The sequence below is a fragment of the Hirundo rustica genome, chromosome 9 (genome assembly GCF_015227805.2).
Source record: "Hirundo rustica isolate bHirRus1 chromosome 9, bHirRus1.pri.v3, whole genome shotgun sequence".
Taxonomy (NCBI): domain Eukaryota; kingdom Metazoa; phylum Chordata; class Aves; order Passeriformes; family Hirundinidae; genus Hirundo; species Hirundo rustica.
This window is the reverse complement of record NC_053458.1, coordinates 7,677,412-7,694,601: the sequence shown is the minus strand read 5'-3', so window position 1 is coordinate 7,694,601 and position 17,190 is coordinate 7,677,412. Positions and strand designations below refer to the sequence as shown.

Genomic DNA, 17,190 nt, shown 5'->3' with positions numbered 1-17,190 from the left:
GGATTCTACGACTCAAGATGGTCTTTACTTTGATGACTTTTTAGTCCCTTGGTGTAGCACTTTCATTTTCACCCTCCTGCTCTCCCAGACCCTGAAAGCTCTGACCTGGAGGAAAGTTTTTCCTTACAGCAAAACAAGGTTCAGAGCCAAGAGTTCCGACAGCTCTTCTCCTCCCCTTCCAGTTCACCTTCCTGGTGTCCTCCCCTGTCAGTGCTCTCATCCGCAGAGGGCTGCAGGCTGCTTTATTAGATTTCACTTGCACGAAGCACTACTAATGCCAGACTGCCCTTGGATTTTTTTATTCCAGGCTGACATTTTTGCCGGAGCATTGTTCATTCAAATCTCTTTGGGCTGGAACCTCTACTTGTCCACTGTGCTTTTGCTAGCAGTGACTGGTGTCTACACCATTGTTGGTAAATAGCTGGTTTTAAAGCACACATTGTAAACTAGAGCCTAGTATATAAGTTTCCCATTTCCTACAGAGGGGAAAGAGCATTCAGGTCCTGGTCTGAGGGAGAGGTTGCCCCAGTTGCTGGTAGTACCTGCCTTGTCACTCCCACCTGTTGGAGAGCTTTGACTCTTCCCCTCTCCCCTCTTGGCCCAAGGGAAAGTGGTGTGGGGGGAACATCACTGTTCTGAGAGTATTTTCTGACACTGCATGAGGCTCTTGGCTTCCTCTGTGCAGGAAGTTACCACTGCCCATATTTGCTATTTTATTCACTCTCTGCAAAATTAGCAACTTTAGCTGTTAAGATTCTGAGCTGTCTCCAAATTCTCCCATGATTGTGGAAAACCTTCCACATTGTTCCTCATGGGAGGGCCTGTGACAGCTGTGGGCTCCAAGGGACCAGTTCAGTGCCAGCTTCTCCCAGTGGGTCTGTCCTGAAATCACAGGGCTGGGGCTGAAGAAAGCGTTTTCCCAGGTGAGGTACCTGTTTCCCTGTGCATGGTGACACACTGACCGCTGTCTCTGGTTCTCCTGGCAGGGGGTTTGACGGCTGTGATCTACACAGACCTGCTGCAGACCGTGATCATGGTGCTGGGAGCTTTCGTCCTCATGTTCATAGGTAAGGGGAGCCTGCAGTAGCGCCACACAGCACTTTAGCGGTCCCAAGGACACTTGACCTTAGCAGGGTGCCTCACACTTCCATGTGTGGTGCAGAAATGAGTTTCAACCACACACAGAAGTGGTGCCAGCACAAGTCTCGTTCTCCGAGCCATCGTACTTTCTCCATAGTTTGCACTAACTGTATGGAGGTGAGGCTCTGGATAACTTCACTTCACTGGAGTTGCCAAAGAACTTTGGAACATCACATTCTCAGAGCCAAATTCAGCTCTCATTAAGCCCATGTCAACTCAGAGTAATCCTGATGACTTCCACTGTTGACTTCTGGAGTTACTGTGGATTCATGTGGGTATAACTGAGTGTTACAAAAAAATAAAGATCAACAAGGCAGTGACCATCATCAGTCTTTGTTTTAAGCCTTCTTGGCAAACAGAAATATCTAAACCAAGTATACATTTTTTCATGTTATACTTTCCAGCTCTAGTTTTGGAGGGTGTATAAGTAAAAACTGGATGTTGATGACATTGCAGAGATTAGGATCATGGAGATTTTCCTGCATTGATACTCTTCCAGAATGTATTGTTTAAACCACAAGGACTCTGGGCAAAATCCAGCTGACTTCTGTAGAAACTTTGACAGCAAAAAGCAAGAGTGAAATGAAAAGTAAAGGAGATCAGAGGAAGATAAAAGAAAAGTAACCACAAGACTCAGATAAGATAATAACTTTGCATGATTCAACAACCCTTAAATCACTAGCATTTTCTTTACAGGATTTGAAAAAGTTGGCTGGTATGAAGGACTTCAGGAGAAATACAGGACAGCAATACCAAAGATCACGGTCCCAAACACAACCTGTCACCTCCCACGTGCAGATTCCTTTAATTTGTTCAGGGATCCCATCACAGGAGACCTTCCCTGGCCCGGCCTTATATTTGGTCTTACTGTGGTGGCTGTTTGGTGCTGGTGCACTGACCAGGTAAATAAAATCTTTCCCCCAGCAGACAAACCACCACTGTTATTTTCAGCCCACTCCCCAGTCTGTGGATCTGTGAGCTGAAAATTCACTGCGCCTCAGTGTGCAGGAGTTTCTACTTTTTTTACTGGTCTAGACAAGAATGTCTCACTCCTTCCACCTTCTCAGCAAGCTGCTAATTTTATGCACTTCTTAGTGCAGTGAGAACAGGTTGTTTTCATCCATCTTTATCCCACTGTGGGCTGGTGAGTACAGGGAGTCTTCATGCAGTTAGCATGACAAGGATATAAGAATGTGAATCTGGATCTGGCTGTGTTGTGACCTTGAGGAGACCTCCAGACAATATTTCTCCATTCATATTCCCAGATGTCTCATGTCCCTTATTCCTTTTCAAGCTACAAACAAGGAAAGCTGTTTGTTTCTCGAGACACGGTGCTTCTGTACCTTCAGATGGGATAATTACGAAACCACCACTGAGCTTTTACCAAAACACCCAGAGTCTGCTTCATTCCATGTCTCTTGCTGCCATACAGCTGCTGTCTCCAGCCCTCAAGGTGGCTTCATTTCAGTCAAGGGTGAAATTATTCCTGTAAAGGAAATTTCCACGCTGCCCTCTCCTGTAGCCTGTGGACTGAGCTCTGAGGGGTGGCAGCAGGCTGCAGTCAGCGAGGTGGGAAAGCTGTCCTTGGCATGAAAAACACACTGGCATGCTGCGGGATGAAAGTCATCCCTGGGAAGGAGAGACAGAGGGAATGGATCCTGCTCTCTCTGCCGTGCTTCTGTTTCATTCTCTGCTCCCTTTCTGCACTGGTTGCAGGTGATGGTCCAGAGGGCTCTTTCTGCCAAGAACCTCTCCCATGCCAAAGGTGGATCAGTGTTTGCAGGATATCTGAAACTCTTACCTGTGTTTTTCATTGTCATGCCGGGAATGATCAGCAGAGCTCTTTACCCAGGTAAGCTTTCCCATCTTCCGTAACATGAGGCTCCATACCCGCTGTGACCACTAATCACAAACAGCTCTGCCAGCACTGTTACATCTTAGAAACTGCTGTCCTGCAGGCATGTTCATGGAGATTCCTGTTGCACTGTGGTCTTCCCAAGCCCTCCCTCCACCTCCAGTTCTCCCACAGTGGCAGAAATCACCAGGAGTAGCCTTAAGGGGCATACTTTGCCATTGGGGACATATACCTCCATGCTGTGGACACTGCATTCTGTCTGCAGGAAGTCAGTGAAATTAAATTCATGGAGCACTGAGATTGTCCTTCAGACCCTATGGATTACATCCATTAGGCATTTTGGAGAGTTTCAGCAACTACCACACAGATTCTTTAGGTCCTGGTGGATTAGGCTAAATGAGCCTCCCTTATAGCCCAAGGAGCTCTCATTGCTGTTTTCTCCAGAGCCATCCCCTTCCCAGGAAGAATAACTTGGTTGGAAGGACCACTCCCAGAGGAAAGAGCCTATTTTCCCAGATTTCCTAAGCAGGAGTAGGTGAGCCTCCAGTATCCCTGGGAACCAGCTGACAGGTTCATGGAAACAGTCCAGTTCCCACAAGTGACAAATCATCAAGGATTACAGTTATGCAACATCCAGGAGAGTTTTAGCTGTATCCTGAACAGAATTTCAAAATGTCATCTCAAAGTTTCACCTCTATTATATGATACAAAGCATTTTCCAGCTCCACTCGTTGTAGCTGTTCCACCCCTGAATTTATATGAAACTGCACAAGGCATCAGGATTCGTCATGACTCAGTGGGGTTTGCTCTGATTCCTTGTTGTTTCCCTGTGTTCCACAGATGAAGTTGGCTGCGTGGACCCAGAGATCTGCAAAAGGGTCTGTGGAGCTGCCGTGGGCTGTTCCAACATTGCCTACCCCAAACTGGTGATTGAACTCATGCCCGATGGTGAGGAACACCACGTGGGGCTGGCCTTGAGCCAGGCTCTGCACGGGGGGATCAGGCTGCCCTCACCCATCCTAAGGATGTGGAAATCTTGCTGCAGATACCAGACAGCAGGATGGAAAAAACAGTGCTCAAAGGCCTAAGGCCCAGTCCTGATTCCCCTTCTGTGTTTTTGTCCCCCAGGGCTCCGGGGTTTGATGATTGCAGTGATGATGGCAGCCCTGATGAGTTCCCTCACCTCCGTTTTCAACAGCAGCAGCACCCTCTTCGTTATCGACATCTGGCAGCGGTTCCGCAGGCAGGCCTCCGAGCAGGAGCTGATGATTGTGGGAAGGTCCTTGCATTTATTTATGTCCCGTTCCTCTCATCATCTGTTCTGAGTGCAGCTTTTATGTCCTCCAGGCTGGACTCACCGAGAAAAATCTGGTGCCTGCAATATAGAGCAGGAGCGCAGCTTGGGGAAGAGCATGGCGTTTTCCAGCTTCATCTTCGATAGGCCTGGTCAAGGAGAAACTCTGAGTGCTCCACTGAGCAAAGCAGATAATTGCCTCTCTTCTCTCTAAACTTACTATAAACACTGCTTTAAATGTAACTTTTAGAAAAGCCAGAAGTGCTCTTGAGTCATTGTCACCAGAGGTCTATAAAAAATGTTATTTTAGCATTAGGCAGGAGTGATACGTTGCAGTTACTTCTTTTTTTTTTCCCTTTTTTTTTTATTTCAAGGAAAAGTACAGCGCTGAGCCTCCCAGCTTTCTGTCTGTGATAAGTTGTAGTGTCCTTTGCAGATAAGCTTTGGTGCTGTGTTTTATCGGGGGCATATAAAGCTCTCCTCCAGACAGGGGAGTTTAGGCCGCATTCAGGAGGATTTGCTCTCCAGTGATGAGCATTATGCTCTAAACTTTGCTGAGGCGTGGCTGAAGGCTGCAGGCAAACTCACACTTCACTCTGGCAGAGTGGGCAGAGGACGAGTACCCCTTGCTCAGCAATATGGACAAACCTCTGGCACACAGTGAAAAGGCAGAGGAAGGTTACAATATTCGCCTGAGACCCCAAACACATTTTAATAAGTAGCAAATGAGTTGGAATTTGGCAAAGGCAAGAGACTGAGCACATTACCTGCCTGGAAAGGTGGCAGAAAGATTGCTTCCACAAGCTACCTGCTCCCTCTTTCTGTCATGTCCAAGAGCAAGGCGCATGTCACACTTTAGGACACACCAGGCTCACATGGGGAGAACAATTTTCTCTTTTCCTGTGTACACAAGGAAAGGTTCTTGAGAGTGATCTGTGGATTTTTTTTCTTAGAAAATTCCAAGAGCAGCTGGGAGTGTGTTTTGCTGCAAATCTACCTACAGAGTTAATGCAATTTTATCCTTCTCTTTCAGAGTCTTCATCCTCATCCTTGTGGTCATCAGCATTCTCTGGATCCCAGTCATTCAGACATCCAACAGTGGAAAACTCTTTGACTACATTCAGTCCATAGGCAGCTATCTGTCCCCACCAGTCACAGCCCTCTTCATCTTGGCAATCTTCTGGAAGAGGGTTAATGAGCCTGTAAGTGAAGTGTCAACAACCAATTGATACATGGATTTAATTTGATAAAATAAATAAATATCTCTTCCCTCAGTGCTTAGCCTTTGAGACTCTTTAAACTTGGAGTCAGTCCAGCTCAAGTGTGACAATTAGACAGCCTCTCCTGGCAGGCATCAGCGGATCTTAGCCCAGTCTCCAGTGGGCGTGGGTTTGCTTCTAGGAAGTCACTGTGAGTGGTACTTTATGGCAGTCCCATTTGAAAGCGTGAAAGGGAAGTTGTTCTGCCATTTAGGGACGATGTGCCAAAGTCTCATTGGAGGAGTGTTGTTAGGAGGAGATTCTTACGCTGTTTGTGCTCTGCTTGCTCCATGTTCAAGGGCAGCGAGAGAAAATGAGGACTTTTATCTGAAAAAAACATCTCCTTTGATGTAGCTCAGTGTGGATTTCCATCAGGCATAAAAAGTTTTGGGAAAGAGGGAGAGGAGAGGTAAAACTACAACCAGAGGTAATTTGCAGTGACCTTTTCTCTGTGCTTGCCTTTTCTCAGGGTGCTTTCTGGGGCCTCATGGCTGGGCTTGCTGTTGGTGCTGTTCGGATGATCATGGATTTAGTTTACACCGCCCCGTCCTGTGGGGAGGAGGACAAGAGACCAGCTGTGCTGAAGGACGTGCACTACCTCTACTTTGCCCTCATCCTCTGTGCCCTCACTGCCATTGTCATCATCATCATCAGTCTCTGCACCCCACCCATCCCTGAGGAGAAGGTAAGTGACTTGCGGTGACGCCCTTTTCCCAGAGCCCGCATTTGCACACCAAAAGCCCCCGAGATTTGCCCTTTCCTGTTCCTGCAGTGGCTAAGAAATGGTGTGCAGTGCATCTGCTGGCAGGGAGCCCTTGCTCCTCAGCTCTCCCTATTCCCCAGGCCACAGAGTGTTAACGCTGCTGAGCACTGAGTGCTTCAAATTGAGTGTGAGTTCCCATGCTGTGCCCAGAGCTGGGCAGACACCACAGCCCATCATAACTGGAATAGGAAGGAAAGAAGAAGGAGAAGGAGATGAAATCACATTACAGAGCACTGCTGAGGAGGAATTAAATATATCTAATTGTAGCATCTAGCCTGTTTCAGCAGAGCCAGCATCAATCTTGCAGGCAAACGAGATTAATTTTTTTTTTTTGCAACATGGGCATTTAGGAAAATAACATTTTGTCCCAACGTGATCTCAATTAAATTTAATAACTTTGAGGGAAGCGCAACTTTCTTTTACTTAGCACATTAAAATGGTGCAGAGTTGGGAGGTTTTATATTGTAAAACCTTGAAGCAACTCTTCCCAGTCCCAAGTTTTAAAGCAGCTGCCAATATAACAAAACTGCCACCTACCTCTCAGCAAAGGTTACTGGATAGATTAAAAATACCTATTTTTTCCTGTTTAAGTGCATGAGAGAGAAAATGCTGTGATGGCATCAATCTGTTTCTTCCCCATAACTTGTAAAGCATTAACCAGCTCCATCAGTGTTTGATGGAATGTTATGGGTGTCAAAGACACCCTGCTCCTAAAGATTACATGAAAGCAGGTGCTCAGATAGGGGAGAGGAGGGGGGAGAAAGGCTGTCTTTGTGTCTGCTTGGAGATAAACTCTCAGCTTTTATTAGCTATCAGAGGATCCACATGGGAGAGAGAAATACTGGCAAGGAGGCACCATTAGTTCTGCTGCTTACGTTGTTCATGACTGCTCAGGGGTGGCCAGATGGTTGCCAGCAATTAATTACCGTGGTTTAATGAGTTCCCACTCATCATCTGACCTGTGATAGCTAAACATATGCAGCGCTCCCTGCCCACAGCAACAGCAAGAGAAGATGCATTAACACAGCACTGGTGAACAGTGAGCATCAAACCAGCAGTTCAGGAGATGGAGAAACTGGCCCCAGCACCTACAGGCTTTTTCGTCTGACCTCAGAAGTATGAAAACATTTAAAGCATCTGCCAAGAGGGGGAGTTCAGCGTGGAGCCATAAAAGAGCTAAAGAAAGAGAGGTTGAGATCTTAAGAGATTTCCCCAGGGGAGATTTTCAGTGGTATTTCTACTGAAATGTGTGAGTTTATAGGTGCTGGATGTAAGTGGCCTTATTTGACACGTTCCTCAAAGAGCCAGGGGTATGGTCAGGGCGGGCAGGGTTCTGTCTGAAGCAGCTGTGTGCAGTTATCCCAGAGGAACAAAGGATGGGAGATGGTGGCTGCCCTGCCTCAGGTACCTCTGCAGAGCCACGGAGGGAGGAGAGCTTGCTGAAGGGCACCACTGGCCAGGAACTAACGTCAGCTGGACTTTTGGGGGGAAATTTTATCAACAGGGATGTCCAGGATAGCCTTTTGGTACGCCATGGACCCCACATAGTGCTGAGCTCAGTGCCTGACCTCTGTGTAAGAAATTCTGTTGTAGAAAATGAATGGAAATGAATTATACTCCCTGTGGCAGTGAAAGGCTGGGCACAGAGACCCAGATCAATCATCTGATATTTGTGATGACCATCCCGTGTTCCCCCTGCCCCTCACCATCATCCCACCACAAGGAAAATGGGATAGACTACCAGGAAATTCTGCCACTAAGCAGAAGCTCATTCCCTCTTTCCGTAGCTCAGTAGGAATGGGAGAGTCTGTCCCCATTTCCTCTCGTCTGATTCCATTCAGTTTCTACTATTTATCCCCAATTTCAACCAGAAATGTCTGTCCTTGTTCCTCAGAGAGCAGCCAAAGGGAAGGTGTGGGGTTTGGCTGAAGTAGGAGACAACACTGCTGGGTTTCTGCCTGTCTGGAGTGAATCTGAATGGGCAGCACTGAGACCAAACTTTTTCATTTTCCTGGGTCAGATTCACCCCCAGTTTTGCCCTAGACATGAGCAGAGGTGTGAGTTTGGACCATCACTTCTGATGACACGGTTTCTCATGGTTTGCCCCCTCATCTCCAGTGAGTCTGTGGCTGTGCTGGGCTGGCTCAGGGCCAGAAGTGTTTGGGGAAGGAAGGGCAGGAGGTGGAGATCAGGGTGAATATGCCAGGCTCTGACTGTCTGGGTGGAAACTGGCACCTGGCCTTTATGTTTGGCCATTATTTACTTGGCATGCAAGAGGGCAAACCTGTGGTGAAGAGCCCAAGTGTCCCTGTGACACTGACTGTGCTGGTGTCCTGCATGAGGATCTCTGAACCTCTGGGTCTTCCCAGTTAATCAATTCCCTTCCTGAGCATCAGATATTTCTCGCCTAAGACTCGCATGGGGCTGGTTCTGCTCGTCCTTAGCTGCAGTGCTTGGAGATGGAATGATGAAAGACACGGTGCGAGAGCTAGGAATTGTAGCATTTGTTTTGCCAAGTGAAAAGAGTAGAAAAACAAGCCGGCAAAGACAAAGCCGAGGAAACACAGTGATAGATCATACCTCAGCAGATGTAAATCACCACAGCTCCATTGCCTTCAAAGAGCAGGAACAGCTGTTGAGCACAGTTATGTCACTTTGCACCAGCTGAGGATCTACACTGGACAACTTTAAATATTGAATCTCAATGCTTCTGAGATAGTAAATGGGCAAAAGGAGAAAAGAGATTTGTATCTGATGTTAGAGTGGTACAGCTAATGTTCCTGGCTTTAAATGAATTACGATCTGAGAACTGCAAGCTGTAGCATTTTCTCCTGCTGTTTTGGACACTCTCCCATCCCTGTGGTGATTGATGCTGTGCTGGAAAACAAGTATGCAAGGAATTTGTTTGGTATGCTCCAGAGTTCATATGTCTTCATTGTAGGTAGTCCATATTGTGTCACACTGTCCTTGAAAACCCTGCAAAAGAGCTTACAATTAAATTTGAGACTATGAAGCTGAAACACAACTGTCAGGTGCCAGATGGCATTTTGGAACAGAAGGATTTATTCTAGTTTACAAACAACAGAAGAAAAACTTTGCTGAGTTCTTTCAAACTTCCTTGCCCAAGGAGACTGTGAGGGAGAAAAGGGAGGGGAACTGCCCACAAAGCACTGAGTGCTGCATCAGCAGGTCAGCTCCCCGGGGGTCAGGGCTCACCCAGACAGGCTGATGGATTGGCAATTCCCCCCGCTGTACTCCGGGGTTGGGATGTTTTCCCTGAGTCTTGAGGCCTGGCTTCAGTGGCTCCTCTCAGTGCACGGCTTAGGAGGAGCGCCAAGCCCACCTGGGCTGGCCTGAGCCCACCCTGGGAGCTCTGAGCTGCTGCATCTGCAGCTGCCACAGCATCACTTGGTGGCACTGAGAGCCAGACACGCTCAGATCTGCGGGTGCTGGCAGCAGCAAACTAAGGGGGGACACATGGCTCCCCAGCAATGCCCAGGGGTGACTCTGCAGGTGGGAGCAGAGCCACAGCGCTCCCCAGGACACAGCACAACTCCCAGTCAGTAAAGCTGACACAGGCAATTCTTAGTTAAGTATTTCCCAGCTTTCTCCAGGCACCCAAGACACTGCCACCACCTGTGTCCCCTCCCCATCCCTTTGGGAGGCTGTGCCAGGGAACCACAGCCAGGCCTCCACGGCCCCACGGAGCTGCTGCTCTGCCCCACACCAGTGGCAAAGAGGAGAAAGGGGGATCCCAAGGAACGCAGCCAGCCCAAACCCACCGGAGCTCAAAGCTGCAGCGCTGCTGTGATGCTCCCCCAGGAGCTCTCCAGGCTGGTGGTTTGCTTCATTGGCCATGGAAGAGGCACCAGCTCCTGGGTGGGTCAGTGGGGTGATGACACGAGGTTCCCTGTGTCTGTGCTGCTTTCCATTGGGAATTGCTTCCCTCTGGTGGAGTCCGAGCCCCGGGTACACCCCAGCTCTTGCAATGTGCAGAAACAGTGGTTCAGTGACACAGGAGAGGAAGAGAGAAAAGGAAAAAGTTTCGGAAATCCTTTCATTCTTTAGTACCCTGAAACTTTACTATGTTCCAGTGATATTTCCTAAATGATTAAAAAAAAAAAAGAAAAGAAAAATAAAAAAAAGAATCCCCGAGAAAGATGAGGATCATCAAATCAAAGCAATTTAGCACTTCATGACAAGAAAGATTAGCCCTGCCCAGTGCTCATCTTGGTTGAAAATGATTTAAATAAAGCTATAAATCTTCTGGAAATTATGCAACGTTCTGTGTCAGCTGGAAGCTTCTGCCTGGATCTGTGTGTGCAAAATTCAAAAAATTAAACTCACGTTACTTTGTAAGTGACCCGTTGGGGAAGATGATTTCCATACGGGCGGAGCAGGGAGGCAGCTGCTCCCGGGGCACGTGTGTGACTTTGCCTGCCCTGCTGTCACCACCGCAGCTTTGCGCTGTCCCCCCGTGCCCCTCTGCCAGGCAGCGTGGGCTGCAGGGGAGGGCAGGTGCTGGAGCTGGCAGCTGCCTTAGGGAGGGATGGATGAGCCTGTCCCTGCTGCTGGCCTGGCCGGGGCAGGGCTCAGGAAGAGCTGCTGAGATCCTGGGCATGCCAAGGGCAGCAGCAGCAGGCCTGGCTTAACCCCAAATCCCTGAGCCCCTGGGGTGTGTGATGCCCCCACAGCTGCTAAAGGGCCACTGAGGCTCGCAATTCGATGTCTCCTGTGCAATCCCTGCGTTCCAGGGAGAAGACTTTCAGGCTTGCTCTAGGATAAGAGTTTCAGAATTTGGGCATTTGTAAAGAGGACTGATCATCCTTTGTGGGTTTCTGCAGGGACAGACAATGTCTTGTATTGGCCCACCAGAGAAATCTGGAATTAAAAAAGGTCTTCTGGGGCCACAATAGTTGTCTTTGACTGACTGTGTCCAGAGAGGGTATCTCAGCTTCTTTTTTTTTTGATTTATTTTTATTTATTCGATTTTATTACCCTTCCCTGTTGGAGGGCTGCCATTCTGGATGCAGACCATCATTATTTCAGATCAATCACAAGAGCCTTGCAAAAAGGAAGCTGCTTCTCCAAAGTCTGCTAAAGGGTTACTCCTCAGAGACAGAGATGGAACAAGTTATTTTAAAAAAATGGAAGGAGAGAAAACTGGATTATTTCACATTTTTTCTCAGCTTTTCAACTCCGGCTGAAGGGTGCCAACCTTCTTACCCAGGGTGTGGTTTCCTTCCTGTGCAGGAAGGAAAGGAGGGAAAGTGGGAGATAACCACAAACAGGACTCAGCACCACCTTGGGCCTGTGCCCCCCAAGGAGGGACATGTCTGGGTGGTCACACTGGGACACACAGGCAGTGACCAGTTTCTCTCTGTTCCACTTTGCAGCTGGACAGCCTCACGTGGTGGACCAGGCACAAAAAAGCACCTACCATAAACCTGGAAAACCGCATGAGTGGAGCAGCACAGACCAAACCAGAAGACAGAGAGAAGGACCTGGTGGAAACTGCAGCTTCAGGGGATAAGGAGGAGGCAGGTAGGGATCTGTGAACAAACACACTCACGTGCCTGGGAGTGCACAGCCAGGATCTCATGCAAATCCCTAAAGTTTGTGAGGAGCCACCTGGCGCATTCACTGGAGCTGGGGTTTGTATTCACAGTTTTAAGGACGTGACAAATGAAAGTGTTGTGGTTCTTGGTCCTCCCAACATATCTTGCTGTCACATCCCTCTGAATGGCTCAGAAGAGCTGCCATTCCTGAAAAAACAGAGCACCAAAATAGCAGCACAGTCTGAGGGGGCCAAGAGACCCTGGGAGCAGAGATGTGCACTTTGTGGGTGTCTAGAATGAACCCACAGGCCTCGCTTTTCTCATTTCCATGATGCCAAAAGAATCTTTTCCTCTTCCCTTAGGATGTAAGGCATGGTTAAAACTCAGACCTTATATAGCTCAGTGTCCCACCAGAGGTATTTAATAGGAAGGGAGGCAGAGCAAAGAGAACTGAGAGAATTGTCAGGAGACAGAACAGTGGCAGGAGATGCTACATAGGCAAGTTCTTTTCAGAGTGGACAGAGCTTTATTCTGCAAATCTATTAAAAAATGCAGCTTTCCTGTTTTGAGCTTAACCTTTGAAGGTTACAGAGCAGGAACCTCAGAATAAAGACACACAAAAGATTTCTTCACTCCTTCCATTTGCTGGTCAGCCCAAAGGACACTGGAACCAATCACAGCCAAGCCAAATAGAAATGAACATCCAAACAAAACCCTTGTTTTTTTCTTCCCCAATAGAGTAAATTTGGGTTTAAGTTGAATGCAGTTATCCAGCATAATTTCTTATTTCTTGTCAATTCCTAGTTCACTTCACTAGCACAGATTTTTATAAACAAATATCTGGGTATTTTGGTAATTAGCAGAGGTGAGGAAGGAAATGTGATACACAGATATATTTGACAGTTTAATGAGGGTTTTTTTCAAGGCCCTGTAACATCCTGCATTTCAAAAAAAGGTTATATTTGGAAAGAACAGTGAGTTAAATACAGCACAGGACTGACAATTAAAACACACACTTCACCTGGCATGCCATGTGTAATACACAAGCTGGGATATCTCTAAGTGGACCAACATGCTGTCAGGAATTTTTAAAAGTGGTTGGAATCTGGCTTGGGGAGAAGGGGGAAAGAGATTTCTTAATTAACTAATGAGTGATTCATGTTGCAATCAACCGACTGCAATCAGGCTGTGTTGTACACGGCCTGGGGAGAGGTTCCCTTTTCCCTTTTCCCTTTTCCCTTTTCCCTTTTCCTTTTCCTTTTCCTTTTCCTTTTCCTTTTCCTTTTCCTTTTCCTTTTCCTTTTCCTTTTCCTTTTCCTTTTCCCTTCTTTCCATCATCTTGCATCTCCCAAGCAAGGTGCCCCTCTAGACCCCCTCCAGACTGGCCGATGCACCTCCATACGATTGGCAGAAGGGAGGGAAGAGTCCCAGTAGCTTCCAACAGCCGTGTTTTTGTTCTTCTCTCGCAGCAGCCAAACCTCCCTGCTGGAAAATGGTGTATTTGTGGTTCTGTGGTCTGTCCACCGGCCCCACGCCCAGCCTGTCCGAGGAGGAGAAAGCTGCCCTGGAGCAGAGACTCACCAGCATCGAGGAAAAGCCGCTGTGGAAGCACGTGTGCAACGTTAGTGCCATTCTCCTGCTGGCCATCAACGTCTTCCTGTGGGCGTATTACGCCTGAGCTGGGCTCAGGAACTGCGTGGCTTGGGTTGCTCTCACCTTCCAGTCTAAGCTGGGAGCACCAGGTGACAGAGCTCCTGGTGACTGTCCCTGAGGCGCTGGCACACGGCAGCACAGCCCTTCCCTTCCCCTCCCTGGAGGCACCTCTTGCTGGGAATGACTGTGGGGCTCAGTTTCTCCTTGAGGGGTCACCAAGGCTCAGCACTGGTCACACCTGGGATGCAGGGGATGTGTGGGACAAGTCAGGGGGTTTGGGCTCAGGTTTAAGGGTGCAGAGCTGAGCCCAGCAAGGAGCAAAGGCTTTGGAAAGCCCAGCTGTGGCGTGGCTGGGGCCTCTCTCAGGGCTGACTTTGCACTGCTGTGCTTAGGGGAAGGAGTTCTGGTTTACAGTGTTTAAGGAGGCTTGAACACTAGCTGTGTTTTTTTATACAGCCCAAATTTGGATGGGATCAGCTGGGGACCACTGGGTTAACCCAGCAGTGACAACCCTGGCTCCCACAGCCTCCCAACAATCTGTGTGGGACCCCTCCATCCCACCCCTCGCTGGCATCAGCAGTGGATACAGGGGACTCTTGCTGCTCCCCGAGTGCCCCATCCTGTCCCCTCTGCTGCACGAGGGGTGCCCTTACACCAGCCTGAGCCTGTTCCCACACAGGGCTGATGCTGCCCCTTAACAGCGTTCCCAGCAATAAAGGTGCCTGAGTAACCAAGCCAGTCCTGACTGTGGGTTATTGCGGTGATCTGTCCTGCTCTCACACACAAAGGGCTCCCTGGGACCGCAGCGACCTGGCTGTGGCAGGGAAAAGAACTATCCTTCCTTGGGGCCTGGATCAGGTTCTCACTTTCTTGAGCAAGTCTGGGCTTTTCTGATCCGTCTCGGTGCCACCACGTCACGGGGCACAGCCAAAATCTTTGAAACCACGAAGAGACAGCAGCACCCAGTGTTAACATCTGTGCCTGGAGAAGGCTGAGAATGCCCACTGGGATGTGCCCTGCATCCAAAGGGCAGGTCCAGGCCACCATGGGCTGTGTGGGGAGGTGAGGGCACACAGAGAGGCACAGCACCACAAAGATGAAGAAAATGAGTCATAAGTCAGCAAGGAGGGAGGAAACAAGGCTCTGCTTCCATCAGGCACAGGGAAGTTGGGCCATGATTTCCCTGCTTATCCTTGGTTTGGATGGAACAGGATGGGGTCAGTGCCGGCCTCATGCAGGTCAGTAAAAACATTTGCTCATTCTAAGAGGAAAAATCAGATTTTCTCTGAACAAGGGAGCTCCCAGTGCCATGAGCTGCCTATCCATCCCCACGGGAAGAAGCACAGAACACAAAGCTGCTCTTGCCTTTCCAATATTCAGTTTCAAGCAAGCAGTGCCCAGATCAGAGGGTGCCTCAAAACATTTAGAGAAAATCAAGTTACCAGCAGTGATTAATAGCTGGCAAATGTCTAATAATAACAGGTATATTTTTAGTGCATTTAGAAATACCAGGGCTCTCACCTCCTCACCCTGGGACACAGAGACCCTCAGCAGCTCTCAGCTCAAAGGCTTTATTGGCTTTTCTTTGGACCACACATCCCCTTAAAGCCCCCTTAAAGCACGGGAAAGCAACACCGAGCAGGATGAGGAAAACTGGGGCTGTTTTTTAAACATTTGAGATTGGGTTTTTTCCCCTAAGAAACATTCAGTTTTGTAGAGAGTAGAACTGAATTTTACTAAGCCCTTTTTTTTTTTTTTTAAATTTTAATGACAAAATACTTTTGATCTTTGGTTACGTGATGAATTCTTCCCATCTCACCCCATGGAGCCTTGAAGAAAACTTTTCCCTTAAAATGACGATGTTGATGTTGGTTAAACAAAACAATGCACTTTGAGAGCTGTGAGTGCATCTCTGAGCTTGGCCCTGAGGAGTGGAGACACCCACACTGCCAGATGCAGCCAGCTGTGCACCCCCAGGAGGAACACATTTCATGGTAAACTTATTCTACTCCACTACTCTGCTTTGAAGCGCTGAAGTGAAACAAAAGAGAAAAGAATGATTGGGGAGGGGAAGTCGGAGGGGTTTTATTGAAATAAAGCAATGTTGTCTCAAAACATCTTGACCTTTGCTTGTGTTTTCTAGGAAAACAATGTAATTAGCTGAAAAAAAATTAAAACCAAATCAATCAAAAAATGAGACTCCAGCTGAACAGGAGCAATGTGCAGGCTGGTTGTGGCAGCAGGAGATGAGTTGTGGTGTCCTAACAAGAACACATCACTCTCAGGCTCTAACCAATATCCAAGTGCATTGGCAGCAGATGTTATTAATGATGCCAATACATATTTTCTTATTAATCTTCCATACTAGGCTTGTGTCTATCTGCAAATGATTATCATTCATTTTCCTGACAAATCTATCAAGATCATTTATTACTGTTCGGCAAAGGATCTTCTTTTAAACAAAGATTAATAACATTGCATTTTATCTGGCTGGCTGAGCCAAAGGAAATGAAATTAACAATGAGCCCTACAAACATGTCATCACTTTAATTTACCGGAAAATATCTTAAAATGTTATTTAAAAGAATATACGCTGTGGTGGGCACAGTTTATTACAAAGGAAAAGAATCAAACCACAGGCATTTTAGCAGGGTGGAGAGTAAGCAAACAGGGTGCTGTGAATTCTCTGCTTCCTTGCACTGGAGCTCTGGGACAAGGAGGGGGAGGCTTCCACAGCATCTCTGTCATGCACAGATGGGCACCTGCCCAGGGGAACTGCAGCTGGAGGTCCCTGCTCCTCAGTTAAAGTGGGTCCCAACCAGGATCACAGCTCTCTTTCCTGCAGGGAGCACTGTCCTCCCTGTGCTCCTACAGAAGGGAACTCCACCAGGGTAAAGCTCGTGGGGCTCTCAGGAAGAGAAGGGCACATGTGGGCTGAGTGCTATCACCCTTCTGTACTTTTGCTCCCCAAGACAAAAAGAAACAAATTCACTGAATTTATGTGGTTCAGTTTCCTTTCTTCTGCAATCTCTTCTAAATTCCCCTTCCCTTATTTTGAGTAAAATAACAAAATAACAACAATAATAAATATACACCAAAGAACCTATCAGAATTCCCCTCCGACTCTCACTGGTAGGGGTCTAAAATCCTTAGAGGGCAGCAGGAAGGCCTGTAGACATCCAGTGGCTCTTTAATTTCTGCCTTGGGATCATGTGAAGCCACCTTCATGCCTTCCCTCCCTTTGTCTCACAGGCAATTCCAACACCTCTGTGTGTCCATCTCCAGCACAGCTCTCGGGGGTGATTGAAGCGTGTTCCATCTGCCACAGGCTGGCACCGAGCTGCCAGTGCTGCCGTTCCAGCACAGCCCAGGATCTCATCAGCAGGAGATGGAATTCCAGGCTGTGCAGGATCACAGCCCTGCTCTCCAAGCAGGGCCAGATGGCACCACCACACCAAGGACAACAAACAGTCATTGAGCTCTCAGAGCCCGAAGCAAAGTCAGCCTGGGCTGCCGAGTTGGTGCCATTTCTGATTCCCAGGAACAAGCTGTCCCCCAAAAAAAACTGCAGAGAGGCTCCAGGAGAGGGCACTTGAACAACTGTAAGCCACACGGTGTCCCCCAAGGAGTCCTGGTGGAAGGAGCAGGGTGGAAGAGTGCACACGTGT

At 48.1% G+C, this 17,190-nt stretch overlaps 1 protein-coding gene across 1 annotated transcript; it reads left to right on the top strand.

Moving 5' to 3' along the window:
* The first annotated feature begins 274 nt into the window (after positions 1-274).
* SLC5A9 (solute carrier family 5 member 9) lies at positions 275-13,547 on the top strand. The gene is made up of 10 exons (XM_040073038.1): positions 275-413; positions 987-1,067; positions 1,837-2,042; positions 2,857-2,992; positions 3,836-3,943; positions 4,124-4,274; positions 5,323-5,491; positions 6,018-6,233; positions 11,708-11,855; positions 13,339-13,547. The coding sequence occupies exons 1-10, from the start codon at positions 275-277 to the stop codon at positions 13,545-13,547; spliced, it is 1,563 nt and encodes a 520-aa protein (XP_039928972.1).
* The last annotated feature ends 3,643 nt before the right edge of the window (positions 13,548-17,190 follow it).